Source organism: Triturus cristatus, chromosome 4_1 (assembly GCF_964204655.1).
Source record: "Triturus cristatus chromosome 4_1, aTriCri1.1, whole genome shotgun sequence".
In the NCBI taxonomy this organism is placed as follows: domain Eukaryota; kingdom Metazoa; phylum Chordata; class Amphibia; order Caudata; family Salamandridae; genus Triturus; species Triturus cristatus.
This window is the reverse complement of record NC_140585.1, coordinates 498,053,882-498,076,376: the sequence shown is the minus strand read 5'-3', so window position 1 is coordinate 498,076,376 and position 22,495 is coordinate 498,053,882. Positions and strand designations below refer to the sequence as shown.

Here is a 22,495-nt window from a genome sequence, read left to right as displayed (position 1 = left end):
AGGTTTTCTCCAACAGCCCCCCTTTAGCTGAAATAATAGGTCTGCCAGGGGGTTTGGTGATATCCTTGTGGACCTTGGGTATGAAATAAATCACCGGGATCATGGGATTGTCAACTTTGAGGAACTTGAGTTCGGGTTCAGTTAAAAGTCTCTTATTCTTCCACTTCGTGAGTTTGGAATGGTAATCTTGTGCCATGATTTTGAGTTCGCTTGCGTTGGTTCTCATGTAGCATTGTCTATCATTAAGTTGAGCATATGCTTCTTTGTCATAGAGTGATCGTTCCATAAGTACCACGTTGCCGCCTTTGTCACTTTGTCGGACCACAATGTTTTTATTTGTACCAAGTTTCTTCATGAGCTGGTCATATTCAAAAGACTGCCTGTCATATTTTTTCCTTTGTGTAACTGTTTTTTTATAAAGTTTTTTTATTTGACAGACAGTATTCTCATGGAATATATCGATAGAATCTCGTGGCATGATGGGATTAAAGACGGATGGAGGTTTAAAAGGTGTTCTCGCTGGCTCACTACCTGTTTGGTTATTTGCGTAACCAGTTCCATCCGTTTCCCATAATTCGAAGAGTTCAGCCGTTTGTGATGAATCACAGGAGTTGATGTTGCTAGAGGGCTGGCTATTAGACATGGTACTGTCGTCAGATTTTTTAAGAGCAAAGTATTTGCGAAGTTTTAACCTTCTAACAGCTTTATATATGTCGCATCTAGTATTGGCATAGTTCATGTTGACGTGGGGGACAAATGAAAGGCCCAGTCTGAGAATGTTTTCCTCCGTTTCAGTGATAGTAAACGTGCTGAGATTGATGATGGTCTTATCATTGGTATCGACGTTTATTCCTTTGTCATCCATCGACCCCTGCCCCTCCTTCTGCTTGGATAGGCTGTGCTTCTTCCTCGCCCTCTGCCTGCACCTGCATTTGTAATTGGCGAGTTTTCTCCGTGTTGTTTTAGGGTCCGAGGTCTGAGCGTTTGAAGTCTCTCCCTGCTTAAAAAACTGATTTCCTTGCCAGGGGACGGTTTATTGCTCTGCCTTGGATGTGTCACATCGCGCATTTCGGTTTCTGACTCAGTACCTGCCCCTGAGCTCACTTCCGACACCGACGATTCAGTTTCAACTTTTCTGGTGTTTCTCCATTTAGTTTTACTTGTATTATCGGGGTTTCTCAAACTGTCAAATTTCTTTAAAAAACGTAAAGATTTGGCCAAGTTCATAATCATTTCTGTCCCGTTGGAATTTGTAGGCCTTTCTTTCCATGATTCTTGCCTCTTCCTTTTTTAAACGTGTGTTCATTTCGTTGGTTAATTTGTCCTTCTCCTCTTTAGTGCCGAGAGTTTATATATAGATATATAAAATCTACTGGCAGTCGCCAGTAGATAGTTATAGTTAGGACCTATTTTCCATAGGAAATTCGCAACATTCTAGTCCCAATAACTTTGTCGCCGGTTGACGATACTTCGCAAAAATTTCAAAACTCGTGGGGCGCTCCGGTCCGCTCCTATCTTGAAAGTTTCAGGGTGATTCGGCAAGCGGGGGCTGAGAAAAAAGGGGGTCCCAAAATGTTTTTTCCCCATGCAATTTCCCGTAGGGAATTTTAGACACGGCTACAGCCCGAACTGCTGAACGGAATTACACCAAATTTGGCAAAAAGGTAGCCCTTGGTTCAGAAAGAACCCTTTTTTTAAATGGTGTAAATCCGTTCAGTAGTTGCTGAGAAAATCTAAAGTAAAAACACATAAATATCTATGGCCGCGGAGGATCCGCGGACCCTCCTGATCACGAGCTGCATGCTTATTGGCTGTTAACACTCCAAACCAGGAAGTGTTGGCAGCCATCTTGTGCCTCGAGGCACAAGAAATCAGTGAAAGAAAATGCGCAAAACGCGAAAAGGGGCAGGGTAAAAACACCCTGACCCCTAGCCCTGCTTAGGGGGTCCCACAAGGATGGCAAAATCCACGGAGGATCCGCGGATCCGGCTGCGAAAAAGAAAAACGAATGCCAGACTCCCGCACTTCGTTGCTATTTAGCCCCCGGGGTGTCCAAGTCCCAGGGGCAAGTCCCAGAGGGGCCTCCCAACCCCGGGGACCTCCACCCCTGGGGATTTTAACAATTATATGGGGGGCTCACAGCCCCCCAGACCCCCAGCACCGGGGACCATCACCCTCCGGGGCTACAAAAAAGACATGGGTGGGGGGCTCAAAGGCTCCCCCAAGCCCTGGGGACCGCCACCCTTTAAACGCGCCACAGGGCATGATTGCAGACATGTCACCTCAGGCCACGCCCCCTTCCTTCACCATTGTGCAAACACACCCCGTGGCGAGTTGTAAGTTGGGGAATTAATTCTCTTTCAATACTGAGGGTCCCTGAGGGCCAACTAGCCCAACAGGTATCTCCAGTATGCGCCAGGGAGCTGCGTTGCAGACAGGTGTTCAGAGGCCATGCCCCTTTTTATCAGAGTGATGTCACTGACCATGTCATGAATTATGTAATATGTGACGTCATCAGCAGTGCATTGCGGGCGCGTGAGTTATAGTTAGCTGAACTAACTATAACGGGTGAATTTCAATGGTTTTGTACGAGTGAAATGTCCAGCTAAATATAACGCCCTTGAAACCTATGTTTTTTTCAGTGAATATATATATATACATTTATATTCACTGAAAAAGCCTAGGTTTCAGGGTCGTTATAGTTAGTAATTAACATTTAAAAAATCTTAGAAATTCACTGAAAAAAACATAGGTTTCAGTGACGTTATAGTTAGTTGGACATTTCACTCATACAAACCCAGTGAAATTTGGCCGTTATAGTTAGTTGAGCTAACTAAAACTCACGCCCCCGCAATGCACTGCTGATGATGTCACATATTGCGTCACTCATGACATGGCCAGTGACATCACTGATGACATCGCTGATGACATTAGTGTCCCGGGAAGTGGTGGTCCCCGGGACAGTGTGGGTGGGTTCAAGCCCCCCACACTTACATTTTAGAATAGCCCTGGGAATGTGGTGGTCCCAGGGGCTTGAGGGGGCCGTGAGGCCTCTCCCATAATTAAGTAAAGCCCCAGGGAGGTGGCGGTCCCCGGGGCTTGGGGGGACCTGTGAGGCCCCCGTGAATAATTAAGTAAAGCCTCAGGGAGGTGGCAGTCCCCAGGGCTTGGGGGGCCCTAGAGGCCCCGCCCAAAATTGCGAAAAACCCTGGGGAGGTGGTGGTCTCTGGGACTGCGGGGCCCTGCGCGGCCCCTGCAGATATTTTGCACATCGCCCCCGGTACCTGGCCCACCCGGGGGCTTGTTAAAACGAAGCGCGGGAGACCGCACTTTGTTTTTAAAAAATTTTTGGGCCGGATTTACCCAACCAGTGCGAATCCCGCAGATTTAAAAAAAAAAATGTTAATGCTATTTTGGGACCCCCTGATCACGCCTAGGGGGCTAGGGTGTTTCTATCCTGCCCACTTTTTTTTTTTAACCTTTTTTTTGTGAATCGGTTCTACAGAGTCACGAGATGGCTGCCAACACTTCTTGGTTTGAAGTATTGGCAGCCAATCAGCATGAAGCTAGTGCTGGGGAGGTTTTGCGAATTCTCCTCGGTCACCAGATATCGATATCTTTTATTTTAAAATTTCTCTGGAGCTACTGAACGGTTTACACCATTTAAAGCAAAGAGTGCACTCTGGACCAAGAGCTACCTCTCTGCCAAATTTGGTGTAATTCCATTCAGCAATTCAGGCTGTAGCCGCGACAAAATTTCCTATGGAAATTACCATGGAGAAAATGCGTTTTGGGACCCCCCCTTTTTTCTCGGCCCCTGCTTGATGAATCACCCCGAAACAGCTGACCGGAGTGAGCAATTAGTTTTGAAAATTTTGTGAAGATTTGTCAAACGGCGCCAAAGATATTGGCAAATCGAAAAACGCTTTTCCTATGGAAACTAGGTCCTAATTATAACTACCTACTGGCAACCGTCAGTAGGTAATATATATATATATATATATATGCTACTCCGCTTTTAGTCATTTCCTTAGTCAGAACAAAGACGGACACAGACCCATTAACTCGTGCTGATGCATTTGTTCCAGACTGTCCGCCATTACGCGTTTTGGCCTTCCACGGCCTTGATCACATGACAGTGCTGCATTGTGGGATAAAAATATTAAAAGTGACTAGTGCCTCAACTCGACCCATAGACACTGAAAGTAGACTGATTACACAAGTACATCGACATTTGATTACAGTAATGATAAAATCTGGTTTAAAATCATGCTAAAATACATGTTAAAACCTACGTTATCAAAAATTCATAATCACATTTGTATCCGCATCCTATGTTTTTACCTTTGCAAAGATTTTCTTCCCATTGACAATGCTGGCTTAAATGCTCTTTTTTTTTAACATGTGTAATTCACAATTGTCTCTAAGCAGTCTGAAAAGAAACCCCTTAAAAAGTTCTTAAAGAATAAAGTGCAAAAGTGAATCACCCTTATACCAAAGTAATAACTCAATTTAAAGTGCCTACATGCCTAAATAAACCCAATTAAACAGTTATTTTTTGGTAAGTAGCAGCCACAATTCATATAAAATATCATAAAATCTTTTTTCCTTTTCTCTGCAGTTTTCAATTCCCTCTACAATCATGATTTATCCTTCAATATTGAATCAATTACAACATTTATCAATTATATACCTGTTCATTGGTTAACAGTTATCATATTCAATGGTAGGGTATAGTTTGTATCCACCTATGGTAACACATGCATGATGACCAATTGACAATCCACTATCAGTAGTACAGACAGCTTAACAGATCCTCGCTGGTATTCAGGCCCCCTGGGATTTTGGTATCCAATTCTAGTATATAGCGTGTTTACAACCTTCTTAACATGGAATCTCTATTGCCCCTCTCTTTAGAATCGTAACTGCGTCCAATAAATAATACTTAAGATGTTTCGAATTGTTGTTATGTTTGTCTTTAAAATGGCAGGCTACCGGATAGGTGGGGTCTGAATTTGTGATTTACCTAATGTTCTGTAATATGCGTTTGTGGGCCTGTAATTTGGTGCTCCCAATATATTGGAGTCCACAGGAACATTCCAGCCAACTAGCCTTCTTACAGTGACACTAGCTTTTGGGTGCTAATTACTGTAAGGAAGTGTTAACTTTAAGTTTCTACATGTCCAACTTATAAATACCATGCACCATGTCTTATTGGTTATAAGTCCATCCTAGGTGTGACTTATTAATTTTTTTAAGGCGGGGGTCTCCTGTTAAACGGGGACATTTTGACAGATTGGGCTGCAGTTTTAAAATTGCAGCGGCCGTGCTACAGTGATAGACCTGGAGCAATGTTAGTCTTGTAACAGAAGTGGATGAGATAGTAGTGCTGTAATCCATAACTGTTATTTAACTTTCCATGCCATGAGCGTATTTTGGGGCACCATATATTATGACTAATGTGAAAATTAAATATGCCAATTTGGAGTGAGATAATTTTGAAATTTCAAGGGGTCAGAGCACATGCACTGAGGCCTGGTTAGCAGTGTAAAAAAAACAGCAGCATAAGTCCACATAAAATGTAATTGCGAAAGAGGCACTTTCTCACAGAACCTTGTTTAAGAAAGCCAATTTTTTCTTTGGAAAAAAAAAAGATAAACCAGAAGAAACATTTAATTTGCTCCAACATCAAAAGTAAGCCCAAAACAACTTCACTCAGGGGATGTTAAACTCCCACCTATTATGGGGCACCACAAATGCTGCAGTTGAATTGTCTATATATTTGAAAAGACACAAGGGGACCCAAAAGGTAATCAAGGACCTTGGGTAATTATGTTTTAAAAGAAACAGTGGTCCTTGGAGAGAGGGAAAATACACTTGGGATAAATATAGTCCAGAATCAAAGCTATATTATATTATGGGATGTCCAGCCGGACAACCCTATTTATTTCTAGAATGTAAAAATAACAAATACAATAACATACTAATTGTGGGACACAATCCTGTATCCTTTGGGGAAAAAAAGACAATACATGTAAAACAATTACATACAAGGGGGCATTTCAGGCAAGACGTAATGAGCTTTTTTACAAATCCAATGTTAGAAGCTTTTTGAGTAACAACAGTTGCACTTTTTTAACACACTGGCTTAATGTGCAAGTTGTTAACTTGGGTCGACGACGTTTCGATCCTGTCTAAAATACTAGGATCATCATCAGGACAAGAATAATTGGCTGGCCTGAGCATAAGAAATTGCCTGTGAAGATAAAAGGAAAAGGGTAGATTTGAAGAAAGAAGAGAGTTTGAATTTAGATAAAAGTAGGCATGCCGAACAGTAAGCATTTTTATGGAACAAGGGAACCCAAAAAGGTAGTTGAGGACCTTGGGTAATCGTTAAATACAAACAACAGTGATCCTCAAATCGACAGGGTAATGTATGGATAAATATAGTTCAGAATCGATACTATATTCTGGAAGTCCAGCCGGACAACCGATTTAATTATTCAAATTGAGATTGCATACATAAAATACAATACACGTGGGACACAGTCCTGTGTCCAGAGTAACCATTGACATTAACAGAACAAACAAGGGATTTCAGGCAAGACAGAAAATAGAGCTTTTTAAGTTATCCAGTGTAAAAAGCTTTTTCAAAACAGCTAGTGCACTTTTTTAACACAAGGGAATAACGTGCATGCTATTTTAAGGGGTCGACGACGTTTCGATCCTTTTTAGAAGAGTACCAGGATCATCATCAGGACTTGGATGTGTACATGCCTGATTGTGAACGAAATTGCCTGTACTCGTACGAGAGCGAGAACCGTACAGTGACGGGGGCAACTGCGGGGGCTCACAAGTCTGAGCCAGAGAACAACAACACGAACTGGTCGAGGCCGCGGGAAACAATTTCTACCAGTGAGCGAACGCTAGATGAAGGGTATTTCCATAAATAATGACCGTCCATGCGAGGTTGTCGATGATGGAGGCGGCGTGACAATGCACGGGATCCAGCCTGGTCCAGGGGGTTACAGTGAACCGAGTAACCTGCTTACATCGACAACCTCGCATGGACGGTCATTATTTATGGAAATACCCTTCATCTAGCGTTCGCTCACTGGTAGAAATTGTTTCCCGCGGCCTCGACCAGTCCGTGTTGTTGTTCTCTGGCTCAGACTTGTGAGCCCCCGCAGTTGCCCCCGTCACTGTACGGTTCTCGCTCTCGTACGAGTACAGGCAATTTTGTTCACAATCAGGCATGTACACATCCAAGTCCTGATGATGATCCTGGTACTCTTCTAAAAAGGATCGAAACGTCGTTGACCCCTTAAAATAGCTTGCACGTTATTCCCTTGTGTTAAAAAAGTGTACTAGCTGTTTTGAAAAAGCTTTTTACACTGGATAACTTAAAAAGCTCTATTTTCTGTCTTACCTGAAATGCCTTGTTTGTTCTGTTAATGTCAATGGTTACTCTGGACACAGGACTGTGTCCCACGTGTATTGTATTTTATGTATGCAATCTCAATTTGAATAATTAAATCGGTTATCCGGCTGGACTTCCAGAAAATAGTATCGATTCTGAACTATATTTATCCATACATTACCCTGTCGATTTGAGGATCACTGTTGTTTGTATTGAACAGTAAGCATGCGGCTGGTGATGAAAAGGCGCCAAGAGGGGAGTGCTATGAGAGAATATATCGCTAGCCTGTGATATGATTCCGTAAAATTAGAAGGAATACCATGCAGACGATGGAATGCGGGTGTGAATCAACGCACTTTAGAGGGGCGTAAAGTGACCAAAATTGAGCTAAAGGCATGCTTGGAGGGTTAACAGCTGTGTCGAAATCGATGGTAATGGGGGAGTTATGCGTGGAATGAGTCATGATCGAGGGCGATGTGAGATCATTTACCAATAAAATGTGAGTACATAGAACGAGGAGAGTGAGTAACCGCGTTTTGTGTACGGGACGAAATTACTGCGGCGCGTATGTGAGAGCTGTGAACCAGTCAATGAATACCATGGGGAGCTCACCCACTGGACGCGGGAGCAGGGCCAGGTGGCCGGCTGAATTAAGCAGGGCTCAACCGGGGGCAAAGTCAGGTGTAGCTGACCTAAAAGTAAAATTAAAATTAATAAACCATGACGGAGATGAAGTGGGAAGTGATACAGAGAACACTAAGGAAATGGGTAAAGGGTACCTGTGTGAGGACAGGCAGTTGAATTGTCTGTTCATAAGAGAAATCTGAAATAATATATCAAGGTATTTTGTAACTTATTTTATAAAAGTTTTTGGTACAGTTCACATTCGTATAAAAGCAGTAGTGACGTACAGTATATGATATTAGAAGAACATAGTCAGCAATAGCAAAAAAATTGAATATATTAAAGAAAAGGTACTCATTATAAGAACCCACATAAATCGTTTGTGAACCTTTAGTGCAGGTAAAAGGTGCTATAAGAGGTGAGTATGGTGTGGAAAGGAGAACCATGTGTGCATCCAGGAAATTCGAATGGGAAAGAAGTACGGGATAGAGAGCTGGAGAGTAATCAAAAGAAAAGGGGGGCTGAGGTGGGAGGATGCAGCCACTGCATGTAAAACGGGAGCAGAAGTAGGAGTGGAAGGGTGGACGAGTCTAGGGTAGCGATGGAATAGATTGTAGCTCCAAGTGCTAAACCACCAACTTCTGCTTCAAATATGGAGTTAGACCTGTCATCCTTAGGGTGGTCTTTCCCCACCCTTTTTGCCTCTCCACTTTGATGATTCTTTTTGTTGGCCTTAGGACTGCTAACCAGTGCTAAAATGCATGTGCTTCTCCCCTAACGATGATGATATTGGTGTATACCTGATTGACATATTTGTTGTACTGGCGAGTCCCATGTAAATTGGAATACCATATACCGAGGACCTGTATATCAAATGCTACTAGCGGGCCTGCAGCACTCATTGTGCCACTCACATAAGTAGTCTTTCAAACCTGTCTCAGACCTGCCACTGAAGTACCTGTGTGTGCAGTTTACTGCCATTTGGTCTTATTAAATCTAATAAGCTATATTTCTAAACCTGTGTGGAGTCTTTTTGTGGTGTATTCACTGTATTACAGTGTGGGTGTGTTGCACAAATACTTTACACATTGCCTCTTTTGATAAGCCTGCCTGCTCTGTGCCAAGCTACCAGAGGGTGAGCACAGGTTAGCTCAGTTGTGTATCTAGCTTACCCTGACTAGAGTGGTGAGTTTTGCCTGGCCAGGGTGTATACCTAAGCTAACCAGTAACCCCATTTGTTACATATGGGAATAATCATACCTTGGTTAATTTACTCTCCGATACCCCTACCGTCAGTACCAATCCGTGAATGCTATCCTGCAAATCACATTCTTCATTCACTTTATGTACTTTTGCTTTACTGTTTCCATTAGAATACACTTCGGAAAAATATCCTCTGCCTCCACAGTTGTTGCACACATATTTACAGCTAGACAAAGCTTAGAGCTTGCCAGAGATCCACATAGCTAGCATGCATCATTTACTTCTCTCCCAACAGTTCTTCAGTGTGTATTGCATACAACATGCTCCTTAGATTTTCTACTCAGTACTTAAGCATTACCAATATGTTGGACATGAACAAGCTAAAGATTTCTCTTGGATTTTCCGAATGCATCCCAAAAGAAGCCGGACTCTAATTAATTGCTTAGGGAAGTTTTCAAATTCTCACGAAGATACCAAGTTTCTTAACCCAGTTAATGTAGTATACAGCTTTATGTTACATTTATACATCCATAAAATAACTCACACCTCAGTCAGTTCAGAAATGATGTAAGATGAGACATTTTTAATAAAGTGCAGTAACAAACCGATTCATTATTGAGACAAAGAGCCTGTTTTAGGCTTTGATGAACAGCGTAAAGCCTGAATAAAGACAGACAGGGTAGCAGAGGACTTTACGTCCACCACCCTGCTGTTACGCCACCCACCAAATTTAGAGATATCCGTGGGCCCTATGGGCATCTCTATACTTCATCATGATCTGCTGTCATGGCAGTTCTTGTCTATGCAGGAAAGATTTCACAGAAGGCTCCTTCAAACATGGTGGCCAGCTGTCAAACATTTCCATTTTTTCCCCAGAAATAAACTTCCAAAAGAATTTGTTTTCGAAAACTAAAAACCTAATGACTCAAACACCATAGAAGTTTTCTCCCATGGTGTGAGGTTCATATTATTTTGGTACTGCCCTCACCACCAGGATATACCTTGCAGTGATGGGCAGTGAGAAAATGCAATTTGACTGTCCACTCTAAATAAGGCGGATGGTTGGATGGCTTACTTCCAGTGACCCCTATTCCCTCAGGCTGTTGGAGAAAAGTTTACATTGACAGAGTACATTTTACTACATCAGTGTAAATCTAGTGGTCTGTCCACCTCTAATCGGGGCAGGTGGACCAAGAGTTTGGCAGAGAGAGTACTTTGTCTCCATTGTGAAGAAGAACCCTTTTCACAAAACTCTACATTAACCACAAAATACCTAAAACAGTGTTTTCAGTTTCTTATATTTCTTACATTTGAGTACTATAGAATTTTTATAGACATACTAGAGCCAACATACAGTTTGTTTTGAAGAAATGGAATAATGAATGCATTTGTCAGTTCCCAGAATATCTTTCTGATTATTTAATTTGTTGCCTTTGGACTACATGTTCCACACCTACAACCCTCCAACCCTACTCCTACACGCACATTAGTCATCATCACTGTTTTCTTTATACTAATGTGAAAATATCTTCTTCCATGAGCAAATATTAACTATACATTTGTCTTTAATTTTGACAGGAAAAATTGTAATTGACGGGATTGACATTGCCAAACTTCCTTTACACACACTACGTTCCAGGCTTTCAATCATTCTGCAAGACCCAATACTTTTCAGTGGTTCTATTCGGTAAGCGGTTCCACTATACATTTAGACTGTACCAAAACATAAAGGTTTCAGTTTGTGTGCATGTGTGTCTCACTGTTTTAAATATTTGCTCTTTGAAAGCAAATAAAAAATATTATTTTCTCAATTAATTAGTGTGAAACATGCCTCTCTCTTTTTGTCTGTCTTATACTTGGTCATTGAAACTATTATATTTCATCAAACAACTTGTATATATAATAAATGATATTACAGAGCTCTGTCAAAATTAATGTATCTTTGTAGAATTGTGCTACCTATAATCTGCCTTATTGAAAAGTGTAGATAAATAAGAGGAACAAATAAATAAACTAACATTTTGTAACATTTTGTCATCCATTAGAACTTTTTATTAGGTCCTTAGCTAACCAATATTAGTGAAATAATTACAATTTATTTTCTCAATGGCTTAAGTGTAGAATTTGGACGGGTGCACATATTTATGTTTAATGTGATACAAAACAAATAGACTAATTACAACAAAACAATGCCTCTTAGACCGTGGATCAATAGATATTTCATCGGAGGAAATGTCCAACTGATTAAATCACTATTGATCCATGGCCTAAGAGGCATTGTTTTGTTGTAATTTATCTTTGATTCCAATCTCTTTAATCCTAAACTGAATCACTCCCCGTCAAGAGGCACAAAACAAATAGAGGGCACATTTGGCAGGTTTTATCTGTATTAATTCTCAACTGACTATGCAAGAAATTCTCTTTACAGTGCAAGATTTAGGATTCCTCCAATGGGAATTTGTTGAACTCTACAATCACTGAAGCCAATTGATAAAGAAAACATAAGGTTCAATTTATCCCTGGCACTAAACCACATCTGCTCAAAATTCACAAATTATGTGAGACATATTTTGACCTTTCTGAACCTCATCAGTAAAGTACCTCTGGAGTACCAAGGAAACATTGATATAAATTACCCTAAGTAGCAATTCAATCAGAAAAACAAAAATTGGTTACTGGAAATGCATCAGTTATTGTTACTATTTTTGTGTTCACTCTGGCATTACAGGCAGTGAACAGTTATACATATATCAGTCTTAACCTGCCCAAAAGTTATCAAACCAGTCAACATTGCTAGGCATGCCCACTCTAAACTAGAATACCAGCAACCATAGATGTTTTGCAGTTTTTGTGTCATTTGAGATAACTACTTCAGAACAGTTGGTTATTCAGACTGGGTAGGATGTATTCAACGGTTCAAAAATTTACTGAAAGTGATTCTATCAGTTGAAGGTCTAGTTTCAAGTGAACTCACTCACTTGACCGACCTGAAATTCAAGCGATTAACACCTTGCTTATAATTAAAACTGTTTGTGTCATGATTAAATCCTTGAATATGGGACACTGAGCAGAAGTCGTACAACTGACCCAGTTTAATGAGCATCACTGGAGGAAATTAGGATCCGTTATTGATATTTTGACCTATGAGATAAAACGTATTGCTTTCCACCAGATTATTTGAATTTACAAGAAACCCTATCACAAGCAAAATCTTTAGTGCTCTCTTTATGATTAAGGAGCTTTTTGTGGTCCCTTTGTAGATAAATACTCCAAACTGCGACTGCCAAAAGTGAGAGAGCTAAAAAAAAAGGGAAAGGACAAGGTATCAGTTGGACACATTACAACATTGTTCACAGATAACAGCACCTCCTTTTTTCAAGACATACAAAAGATAAATTTTATAGCTATGTGCTTAACAGTAAATTATTCAAATATTACACATATTTGGAACAGGAATTGGAATATCACTGAAAAGTAACAAAATATCAACTCAAATGGTAAAATAGCTTTTGCAGTCTTACTATACGATATGTATCTTCTAGTCTCTGAGTCCTTTCTTCATTGCTCTTTTATACTATGTCAGTGCTGTCAACAATTCCCATTGACCTTAGTTCATTAAAGAGATACTGCAATAGACAGACAGGCGTTGTTCTCTCTGTGACTTCACATATTAACATAATTTTCCTCACATGCTTCTTTTGCATGTATAACAGTACATGCCTCTGGCTGACGGAATATCATGTGATACATATTCAGAAGGTCCAAAGTGCTATTAGTTGGACTTTTGACTGGTACCCAGCATGCTTGCTCTCGTATGCAAGATTCAGGTTGAAACCCTCTGTCATATTTTAAGCGGTATTTTGTGACCAATATCTTATCATTTTCAGAACTTTTTTGCATCAAACTAGCCCATTGATTCCCTTTCAATGGCTCATGCCTGTTCACCATAAGACCAATAATTTGACCAGCTACGCCGTTCGTTGTTCAGCTGGCACCATTATACAATGCCATTCATTTGAACCAATAGTTTAAGTCTAACCAATTTCCCTTTTACAACCTAGTTCAATGAGAAAACCCTGACTCATGTTACTGTTGTATTCATCTGTCTGCAAGAGCTCTGTGGCATTGACTTGCATGTGGAGATGTTGCATAGCCTTACATTTCTTGAACAATGAAATCAGAGAAATCTTTCCTTTGAAGCTTCCTCCAGTCACTCTTCATTCTTTATAGATGGGTAAATGCTCTATGGATCATGCTTTTACCTGGAGGGTACTAGCTATAAATATATCCTTTCTTACTCTACATAAGCTCTAATTAAGCAATGTTCTTACTTCAAGTAGCTCAATCCTACTGTGTTAAAAATCATCTTGCAAGATGGGGTATGCATCACAATATTTTAGACCTCTGCTAAACTTAGACACTCTTGCTTGCCGTCGTCTGTTTTCAATTAAAGTTAATGTTTCGGCTTTGTTGTTTACAATGTGTAATAATCACGGTTTGTGTCTATTATCTCCTTTCTTGTGTGATGTGACTGACACATATGACTTTCATGAAAATTATTTGAATACGACATTGATTATTTTATTTAGGAAATAATTAGCTTTCCGGAATGCACCATAACATTTGTTCATGTTCGCTGAAGAAACATGGAAGAATGAAGTTTATGTGATGTTTACTTAACATGGTCTTCGAAACTCCAGCAGCATGTTTCAAAAAATGAAATAATAAACACAATGCCCAGTAAACAATGTTTTTGTACATTTGGAGGTGAAGTGGGTGACGCTGGTACTTAGTTTCTTTTCATGTTCTGCCCAGTTTTAACTTGGACCCAGAGTGTACTTGCACTGACGACAGGCTTTGGGAAGCACTTGAAATTGCTCAACTGAAGAATATGGTGAAAGCACTGCCAGGAGGCCTAGGTAGGTGTTGTGTGAATCGTAAAAGAGTTTTTTCAACATGCTTATGGCATACATGTCATACATATGTTAGTTGCAAGTAGCATGTGTTCCAAAATGATTTTGAAATCAAATTTACAACTGTTATTTCTATGACTACATCAAACTAGGCACAAATCTGGGGGTTGTATGAGAAAATATCGACCACATAAATATAGTGGTATAAAACTACTGTGACCAAAACATTGACCACAAAATATAAACTTTACAAACACATATAATGTAAAGTATGGAAATACAGACTAGCAAAATATTGTGGTTCAACACTATTAACCCTATAATTGTAAGATTATGTATTTAATTGTAATTAACATTATTACAATTTAAAAAATATGTTAATCTCATATATAGAATATATTACTATAATATAAAATATAAATAACATATACACATTAATTTGCATTGTATAAAATATATTTAAAAATAAAAGTACTAAATAAAAACATATAGCATCTATTATTTTTATGAAGAAATAAAATGCTACGTGATCATTTAATTAATAATCATTATTAACACGAAATAGAAAACTGTTTTAAATGCATTCAACCATTATACTTAATATTTGAAATTATGTAATATAAATATTATTTTAAAAATACTAAAAACGTGAAGAATTGCAAATAATTTAAAAAACAAACAGAAAAAATAATTAAAAGAAATAGAGTAATTTAACAAATATATACTTTTCAATCAGATATGCTCAAAACATCTAATCTAACTTCAATTCAAAATCATTAAAAAATTAAACAAATACAGAACTATTGAAATATAGTTTTCTAAATGCAAGACTACAGACATTGGCAAAAATGCATACACAGTGGAGGAGGGGGCAAATTTATTAATCAGACTGCTGTCTAACAAACACTGGGGGAAATGCATACATTGGCGTCATTGCATCACTATTTTAACTCCAGTCTAACAAACATTAGGGAAAAGGCACGCGAGGCAGGGTCTTATTTACTATTCTAAGCTCCAGTGAAACAAATATTTGTGAAAGTCCATATATTGCTGCCATCAGATGTATTTCAGTCTAACAATCATTGGAGTAAATGTATATGATTGTGTGGGGGAGGTTAGGCGTACTATTCAAAGTCCAGTTTGACAAACACTAGGCAAAGTGCATACTTGGGGGCAGATGTACTCTTCTAACTCAGGCCTAATGATCATTGTGGAAACTGCACACACTAGTTGTGGGAGGTCAGATGTACTATTCTAACTACAGCCTAACAATCATTGGGGAAAGTGCATACATGGGGTAGGGGTGTCATATTTACTATTATAACTGCTGAGGAAGTCCTCAGACAACCCATGGACTGCATAGATCAAGAAATAGCCGCTACAAGCCTTCTCTGACACTCATCTGAGACCACAGCAGAGTGTTATAAGAAACTGGAAATATAAGTGCAGATTACCTGAATGGAGACTCTACCTGGCAATCACATTTGCTTTTACATTTTCATTACTAGAAAGACTAGTTGAACATTATTCTGCTTTTGTTTTGTTGGCACTAAAATATTGTTTCTTCTTCCTTATGTTTCGTCCTGTTTTGTGTAGATTACCAGTGCAGGGTTGTGTTTTGAAGCATGTTTTAGGCCGGATGTAATATTTTATACACTGTAGAGAATATGGGAATATTAAAATCATATTTGATCATTTGTCAGTGTTTAAATCTTTCACTGAATGGAGAAATGGCTGGACAATATGTACTATCCATTTACCCACAGACACTGAATGGGTAAAACCTTTACTACATCAGTCAGTATTGCTATTATGTCAACTGCCAAACACCACAGGCTTTAAACATTCAAATCAAGATGTAGCGAGCGGTGTTAGACCTGACAGCCTTAGGGTGGTCTCCCCCATGCATTTTGCCTCCTTGCCTCATCTGATTCCTTTTTGTTGACTTTACTACTCTGAGCACTTTACTAATGCTAACCAGTGCTAAAGTGCATGCACTCCCTCCCCTAAAAACATGGTTTAATTGATGCATCCATAATTAGCACATTTAGTTTACTTATGAGTCCCTAGTACAGTGTACTACATGTGTCCAGGGCCTGTAAATGCTACTAGTGGGACTGCGGGTGCCACCCACTCAAGAAGCCTTTAAACATGTCTCAACCTGCCATTGCAGAGCCTGTATATGCAGTTTACATTGCAATGCCAACCTAGCATTTAAAATCCTATTGCCAAGCCTTAAACTCCCCTTTTAGTATATATAAGTCTCCCCTAAGGTATGCCCTAGGTAGCAGGCAGGGTCCTAAGTGATCAAAAGGTAGGACATGAACTTTTACGTTTTACATGTCCTGGTAGTGAAAAACTCTCAAACTAATTTTTCACTACTGTGAGGACTACCCTTCTCACAGGATAACATTGGAGATTCCTTATTCCATTCAATAAGCTTTAATTCCTAATAGAAGGTAAATCTGTCATGTTTAGTACCTATGGAATGGTATTTGTTAGACCTGTCATCATTGGTGTGGGTTTCCCCTATATTTTGCCTCCTGTGCTTCTTGCTGTGTGTTGGACTTCATTTTTGCTGGTCTAGATGCTTTGGGCACTTTGCCACTGCTGTGCAGTGCCAAAGTGCAAGTGCTCCCTGTAAATTGTTGTTATAAATTGGTGACTCCATGATTGGCATATTTCATTTACTAGTCAGTCCTTAGTACAGTTCACTGAGTGTGCCCAGGGCCTATAAAGCAAATGCTGTTAGTGGGCCTGCAGCACTGATTGTGCCACCCACATAAACAGCCTGTAAAGGTAACTCAGACCTTCCACTGCAAAGTCTGTGCGCAGTTTGCTGCCGCCATGTCGACCTGGCAAGTGTACCCACTCGCCAGGCCCTAACCTTCCCTTTTCTTACGGTAGGCCAAAGGTGCCCCTGTGGGCAGGGTGCAGTGTATGTGAAAGGTAGGACATGCCCTGATGTGTGTGGCATGTCCTGATAGTGAAATACAGCCAATTTAGTTTTTTCACTATTGTAAGGCCATCTGTCTCATAGGATAGAATGGGGAGTTTGCTTATAACATCTTATAAGTATAACTGCCCATGGGAACAAGATAGGAAAATAACATTTGATATGCCTTAACTCAGAAGGTTGAAATGCATCTTTTAGAGAGGGTGATTTTTACATTCTGTGTTTAAAAATACCACTTTTAGAAAGTAGATATTTTGTTGCCTAACCATCAGGTGTGCCTCTGCTAGGTTGTGTATTAACTGTCTGGCTTGAAGTGACAAGGGCTGGGAATGTGCATTCTGATCAGACAGCCACTTGGGGGGTTGAGGCGTGTCCTGCCTTTCCAGGGTGAGTCACGGCTGGGCTGAATGGAGATGGGCTGCATTCAGAGTAGGGGGAGGAGATTTCTTTCACACCTGAAGGGGCCTGGTCTGCCTTAAACAATGCTGTCTCCACCTCCTGCCAGGAAGCTGCACTAGAGAGGAAAGAACTGGTTTGGGCTGGGCAAAGAGTTTCTCTGCGAAAGAGAACAAAGGATTTTGTATTATAAAAAGAGGGGTCCAGACCCCAGTCTTTTAGATCACTTCTGGAATTCAAGAGGAGCCTTTGCCAAGGAGAAAAGCTGGAGAAACAGAGGAGAAGCAATGCCCATTTGCTGTGTGCTGTCTGGGGTTGGCCTGCAGTGGCTGTTTCTGCCAAGGAAAGGTCAAGGATTTTGCTGTGTGCTGTGTCCCCTGCTTGAGTAAGATCTCCAAGGGCTTGAAGTGGAGCTTGCCTCCTGTTTCTGAAGTCTCAGGGATACAAAGAATTCACCCCCAGCTTCCCTGAACTCTGTTGCTGAGAGTTCTGACCTGCCATGAGGTGTCTGCGGCTGTTCTGGGCCTCTGGAGGTTGTTCCTGTTGTTGGGAGCTGGAAAGTGATGCACCTGTTTCCGGTGCATCGCCGCAGTGTGTGAAGAATTTCCACCCATCGTCATCGTGCCGCTGAAGAAAGTGACGCAGCGCTTGCCCGTGGCTTGAGAAATTGCCACACGCCGCATCGAGTGTACTGATCTCCGTTGGCCGAGATCACCGCAGTGATTCCGACACAGGTGTGGCTACAAGAACCAATGCAACGTGGGACCGTGGCCGAAGAAATCAATGAATGTGCAGTTCCCGCCACCACATCAAGAACCAACGCATCCCCAATCCTTACCCATCACACCGGGGCACCAAGTCTACTATGATGCTGGGGCCGCAGTATGAAACCAATGCATCACCTCCCTGCAGAGTAAGAATCTGACGCATCACCACCCCTTCAGTACAGAACCAATGTATCACCTCCCCTGCGTGGCAGTAAGGAACCAACGCATCACCTCCCCTGAAGTAAGGAACCGCTGCATCACCTTCCCTGCACGTAAGGAACTGACGCATCACCTTCCCTGTGGCTGATCTTGCTTTTCATTTTGGAGCATCCAAGGTACTTTGTGTTGAAAGTATTGCAACTGCAATTCGCTTTGAATAGAACTGTTTCTACCGTTTGAAAGTCATATTTTTATTTCTGGATTGTGGATTTTTGTCGCTTTGGTCTTGTTTGATTTAGATAAAGATTATCTATTTTTCTAAACTGGTGTGGTGTCCATTTGTAGTGTTTTCACTGTATTACTGTATGTATGAACACATGATTTACACACTGCCTCTGAGATAAACCTGTCTGCTTGTGCCAAGCTACCAAGGGGGTGAGCAGGGGTTATTTTAGAAATGTAACCCCCTTTCCCTGACTAATAAGAAGGGTCCCTACTTGGAAAAAGGTGCCTCCCAACTAGAGACCCCTGTTTCTAACAGTAATGATAAAACCTCTTTAATGGCAAAGTTGGATTTATTGTTACTATTTTTAAAATGCCACTTTTAGAAAGTTAAGAATTTTCCTGCTCTAACCCATTTGGTGTCTGCTGCCTGTCTCTAATCACTAGCTGGGTTGAGTGACAGATGGACTTAGAGTATTCCCTCTAGAAAGCCACACACAAAGGGAACTTCGGTGTGACTTGATGGATCTTCCTGGGAGGTGGTAAGGGAGGAGCTGAGCACAACCTCATCCTTACACCTGAAAAGGCTGTGTCCTGTCCACACACAAAGGACTGCATTCCCTCCTGTAGTAAGTCTGGTGCCAGGGCAGGAAGAAAGGACCTATGTTCACTTCAAAGACCATTCTTTGAAGTCACTCCCACTTCAAAGGCACAACTGGTTATAAGTACCGAACCTCTGGAACTACCAACTCTTCTAGACCTGAAACTACTCTGTCAGGAAGAAGAACAGCTGTGCTTAAGGACTGTCACTCTCCTGGACTGCTGTTCAGGAATAGTGCAGCCTTGCTGTGCTGCCCTGCTGCCTGCTGCTCTCTCTGACTGTGTAAAGATTGACCGTCCATCACTTGAATCCAGAGTGCCACTAAGGGCTTGCTGACTAGCCTCCTGATTCGTAGACTCAGAGTTATAAGAGTCTTTCACTCGGCTCCTGTGCCTGGCCCATTGGAAGTGGACCCAGGTACTTGATGCAGCGGAGCCAATGCATCCTTTGCTGCAAGAGCAGAATCAACGCATCACCACCATTGCAGGAGCAGAACAGGTGCATTGCACTTGGAACCAGTGCATCGCCATCAGAACCACTGCATTGGATCCATTGCATCGCCGCCACAGCCGAGAAACCCAGCACATAGGTTTTAGAACCTTCGCATCTCAGAACCAGTGCTTCATCTTCCAAACAGAAGCATCGCCTTCATTGCATGGAGAAAATCCATGCATCTCCTCGACTGTGGGATCAACAATGTTGCATCACTTGACTGCACCCCGCATCTCACTGTTTGCGACCAGGATCAAGGCACATTTGTTCATTGTGCCTTGCGGGGTCCCTGTATCTGGCCTGCCCTCCATCACGTCGACCTGGACTTTTTTCGCTGTGGCCCAGTCCAGCACAACCAGATAACCTTATAGTCACTTTTTGCTTCTAAGCGCTATTTTCACATATAATCTTTTAAAATTCATATCTTGACTTCTACTTTGTCATTTTAATCTTGTTTTATTTATTAAATTAAGAACTAGTTTTCTAACTGGGTGTGGAATCTTTTTGTGTGGTGTTGTCGCTGTGTTACTGTTTGATGTGTTGCACAAATACTTTACACATTACCTCTTAAATTAAGCCTGACTGCTCAGTGCCAAGTTACCAGAGGGTGAGCGCAGGTTAATCTAAGATGTTTTTGTGACTTACCATGACTAGAATTGTGGTTCACGCTTGGGAAGGGTGCATACCTCTGCCAACCAGAAATCCAATTTCTAACAACAGGTAACTGTGAAAAGAGTGCTGTCACCATGCACATGGGCTTGTGGTGAAAACATGATACAAGAATTCCCACATACCACCAAAAGTTACATCTAGAAGATGTCCTATTGGTATGAGTGATATTTTCAGCTAATCATGGCTTTTTACCCAACTGCAATTTAATGCAGGTGTTTAGAGCCCGTAGTTACAATGTTAACAGCCACATTTCAAATCCCAAAATACGTGTTGCATTTTGGGACTTGAGTGTTCCCATTGTAAATGAGACATTTGCCATAGGGACATTCTGTAGTTATAAATACCCACAAAATAGAAGTACCATCTTATGTAGTCGGGTAAACGAGTGCACAAAAGCAGTGGCAAGCATGCTGAAAAATAAAGTTTCAGGTGCCTTATAATGCAGGGCTACAAATTAATGTAGTGTAGCTCAAGCTGTTGAATGTTTCCCAAGGTACTATGCTATTGATTGAGTTAACCACCCCTACACTGTCATAATATTCAGTAATGAGCATGCAAATGACCATCAACTGTGTCCAGGAATTTGTATATTAAACACACAAATTTAGCACTTTAAAAAAAAAAAAATCTAGTAATAGACCTGTATAGCAGGCAGAGTCCTGACAGAGTGACTGTGAGAGGGAATAAGATTTGAAAGAGGATAATGAGTGGTGAGTGAGAATACAACGCATAGACTTTCTTATCCTTAAAACAGTCTAACTTAAGTCCATTGGACACACTCCCAACGGGAAGACGCTACATACCCTATATACCTTCTCCTATAAATTAAATACGTGCTTTAAAACAGTCACTGTAAAAACATGTCTTTTAAACACTGTAAAAACTCATTTTTTTCTGTTTTGAGATTCAGGAAGCTGCATAAACACTGATAAGCACAGATTTCAAAAGGTTTGGAAAACACTAAGAAAACACCACTAAACGCTGCAAAAAACATTAAACACTGAAATCAGGGCGACCTGCACATAAGTCAGGCATTCACCGGTTCAGAAATATTTGAAAAGTCTTTCTAAAAATGCATTGATGCCAAACCTGGGGAGAAATCTCTGAAATATTTCCCAGAGCCAGGAGCTTCAAGCATTTCCCTACCAATTTAACTAAGAAAACTGGCAGCTCCGTGAAACCTCAGGATTCCACACTACAACCCTAGTCTTTGACATTGATTGCAAAACTATAATTTTGGCATGGGTGTCATGGTCTCCGTAAAGGTGTGGAACTACCCCAAGATTCATTCTCAAGTGAAAAACGTCTCACCACTTCATTACCAATGTACTCATTGATGGCAAGAGGGTAATTGCCTATCAGGGCTCCTTTTCGTGTGGATCGCATTGCTAACTATATGATTTTGAGCAGTGTATAGTTACTGCTGCACTGCTTACAACAAGATTTGCAGATTCCAGAAAATTCTACCAGCAGTCATCATCTTGAAGGTAAGAAACTGTGCCGGTTAAGGTAGGAGTGTAAGACAATCTCACAATGAACGGTCTCTTAGGTGACCTGCCAGGATTTGGCTGTCTCTTTGGTAATGATTTCATAGAGATAGGAGTGATGTGAGCTGATTTACTACATGCAGGCTGTTGAAGCATTTTGATAGACCTAGTCCTGTACCAATAGTCCTGGAAAGCCAAGATAAACTGCATTTGCACCCTGCCAATGTGGAGTCTGTTGAGGAGTGCTTGGATAACTTAATCTCACCAGGTACAACATCTGAGGAATCCCCTGGGTCATAGTGTCAGCCCTAAAAATGAAATCCATGAATTGTATGAGCTGCTTCAGGAGAATAGTCTCGACATAAACAATTCTAGAAATCTTCATCAAAAGTGCATCTTAATGGCAGTCTTTAACGCCAAGCTGAGATCTAACTGTAGGAAAAGTGAACAAGTGTTTCAGGGTCTTCTGGAACAGTAGATTTCTATGCACTGAGCCAAGGCTGGACTGGCGGTACCAGACATCTGGATTTTCTCCAGGAGGCTGGAAGGGGTCGCTTTTGTTATTGAGGGTGGGTTTTGTAGC

At 40.9% G+C, this 22,495-nt stretch overlaps 1 protein-coding gene across 5 annotated transcripts in view; it reads left to right on the top strand.

Moving 5' to 3' along the window:
- The window catches only part of ABCC9 (ATP binding cassette subfamily C member 9), a 947,014-nt gene that overhangs the window by 846,276 nt on the left and 78,243 nt on the right, over positions 1–22,495 (top strand). For all 5 annotated transcript variants that reach the window (XM_085652729.1, XM_085652730.1, XM_085652727.1 and 2 more), the window contains 2 exons: positions 10,826–10,934; positions 14,063–14,166. In XM_085652729.1, the coding sequence (XP_085508855.1) occupies positions 10,826–10,934; positions 14,063–14,166 (213 nt within the window). The remainder of the gene's footprint in view (positions 1–10,825; positions 10,935–14,062; positions 14,167–22,495) is intronic.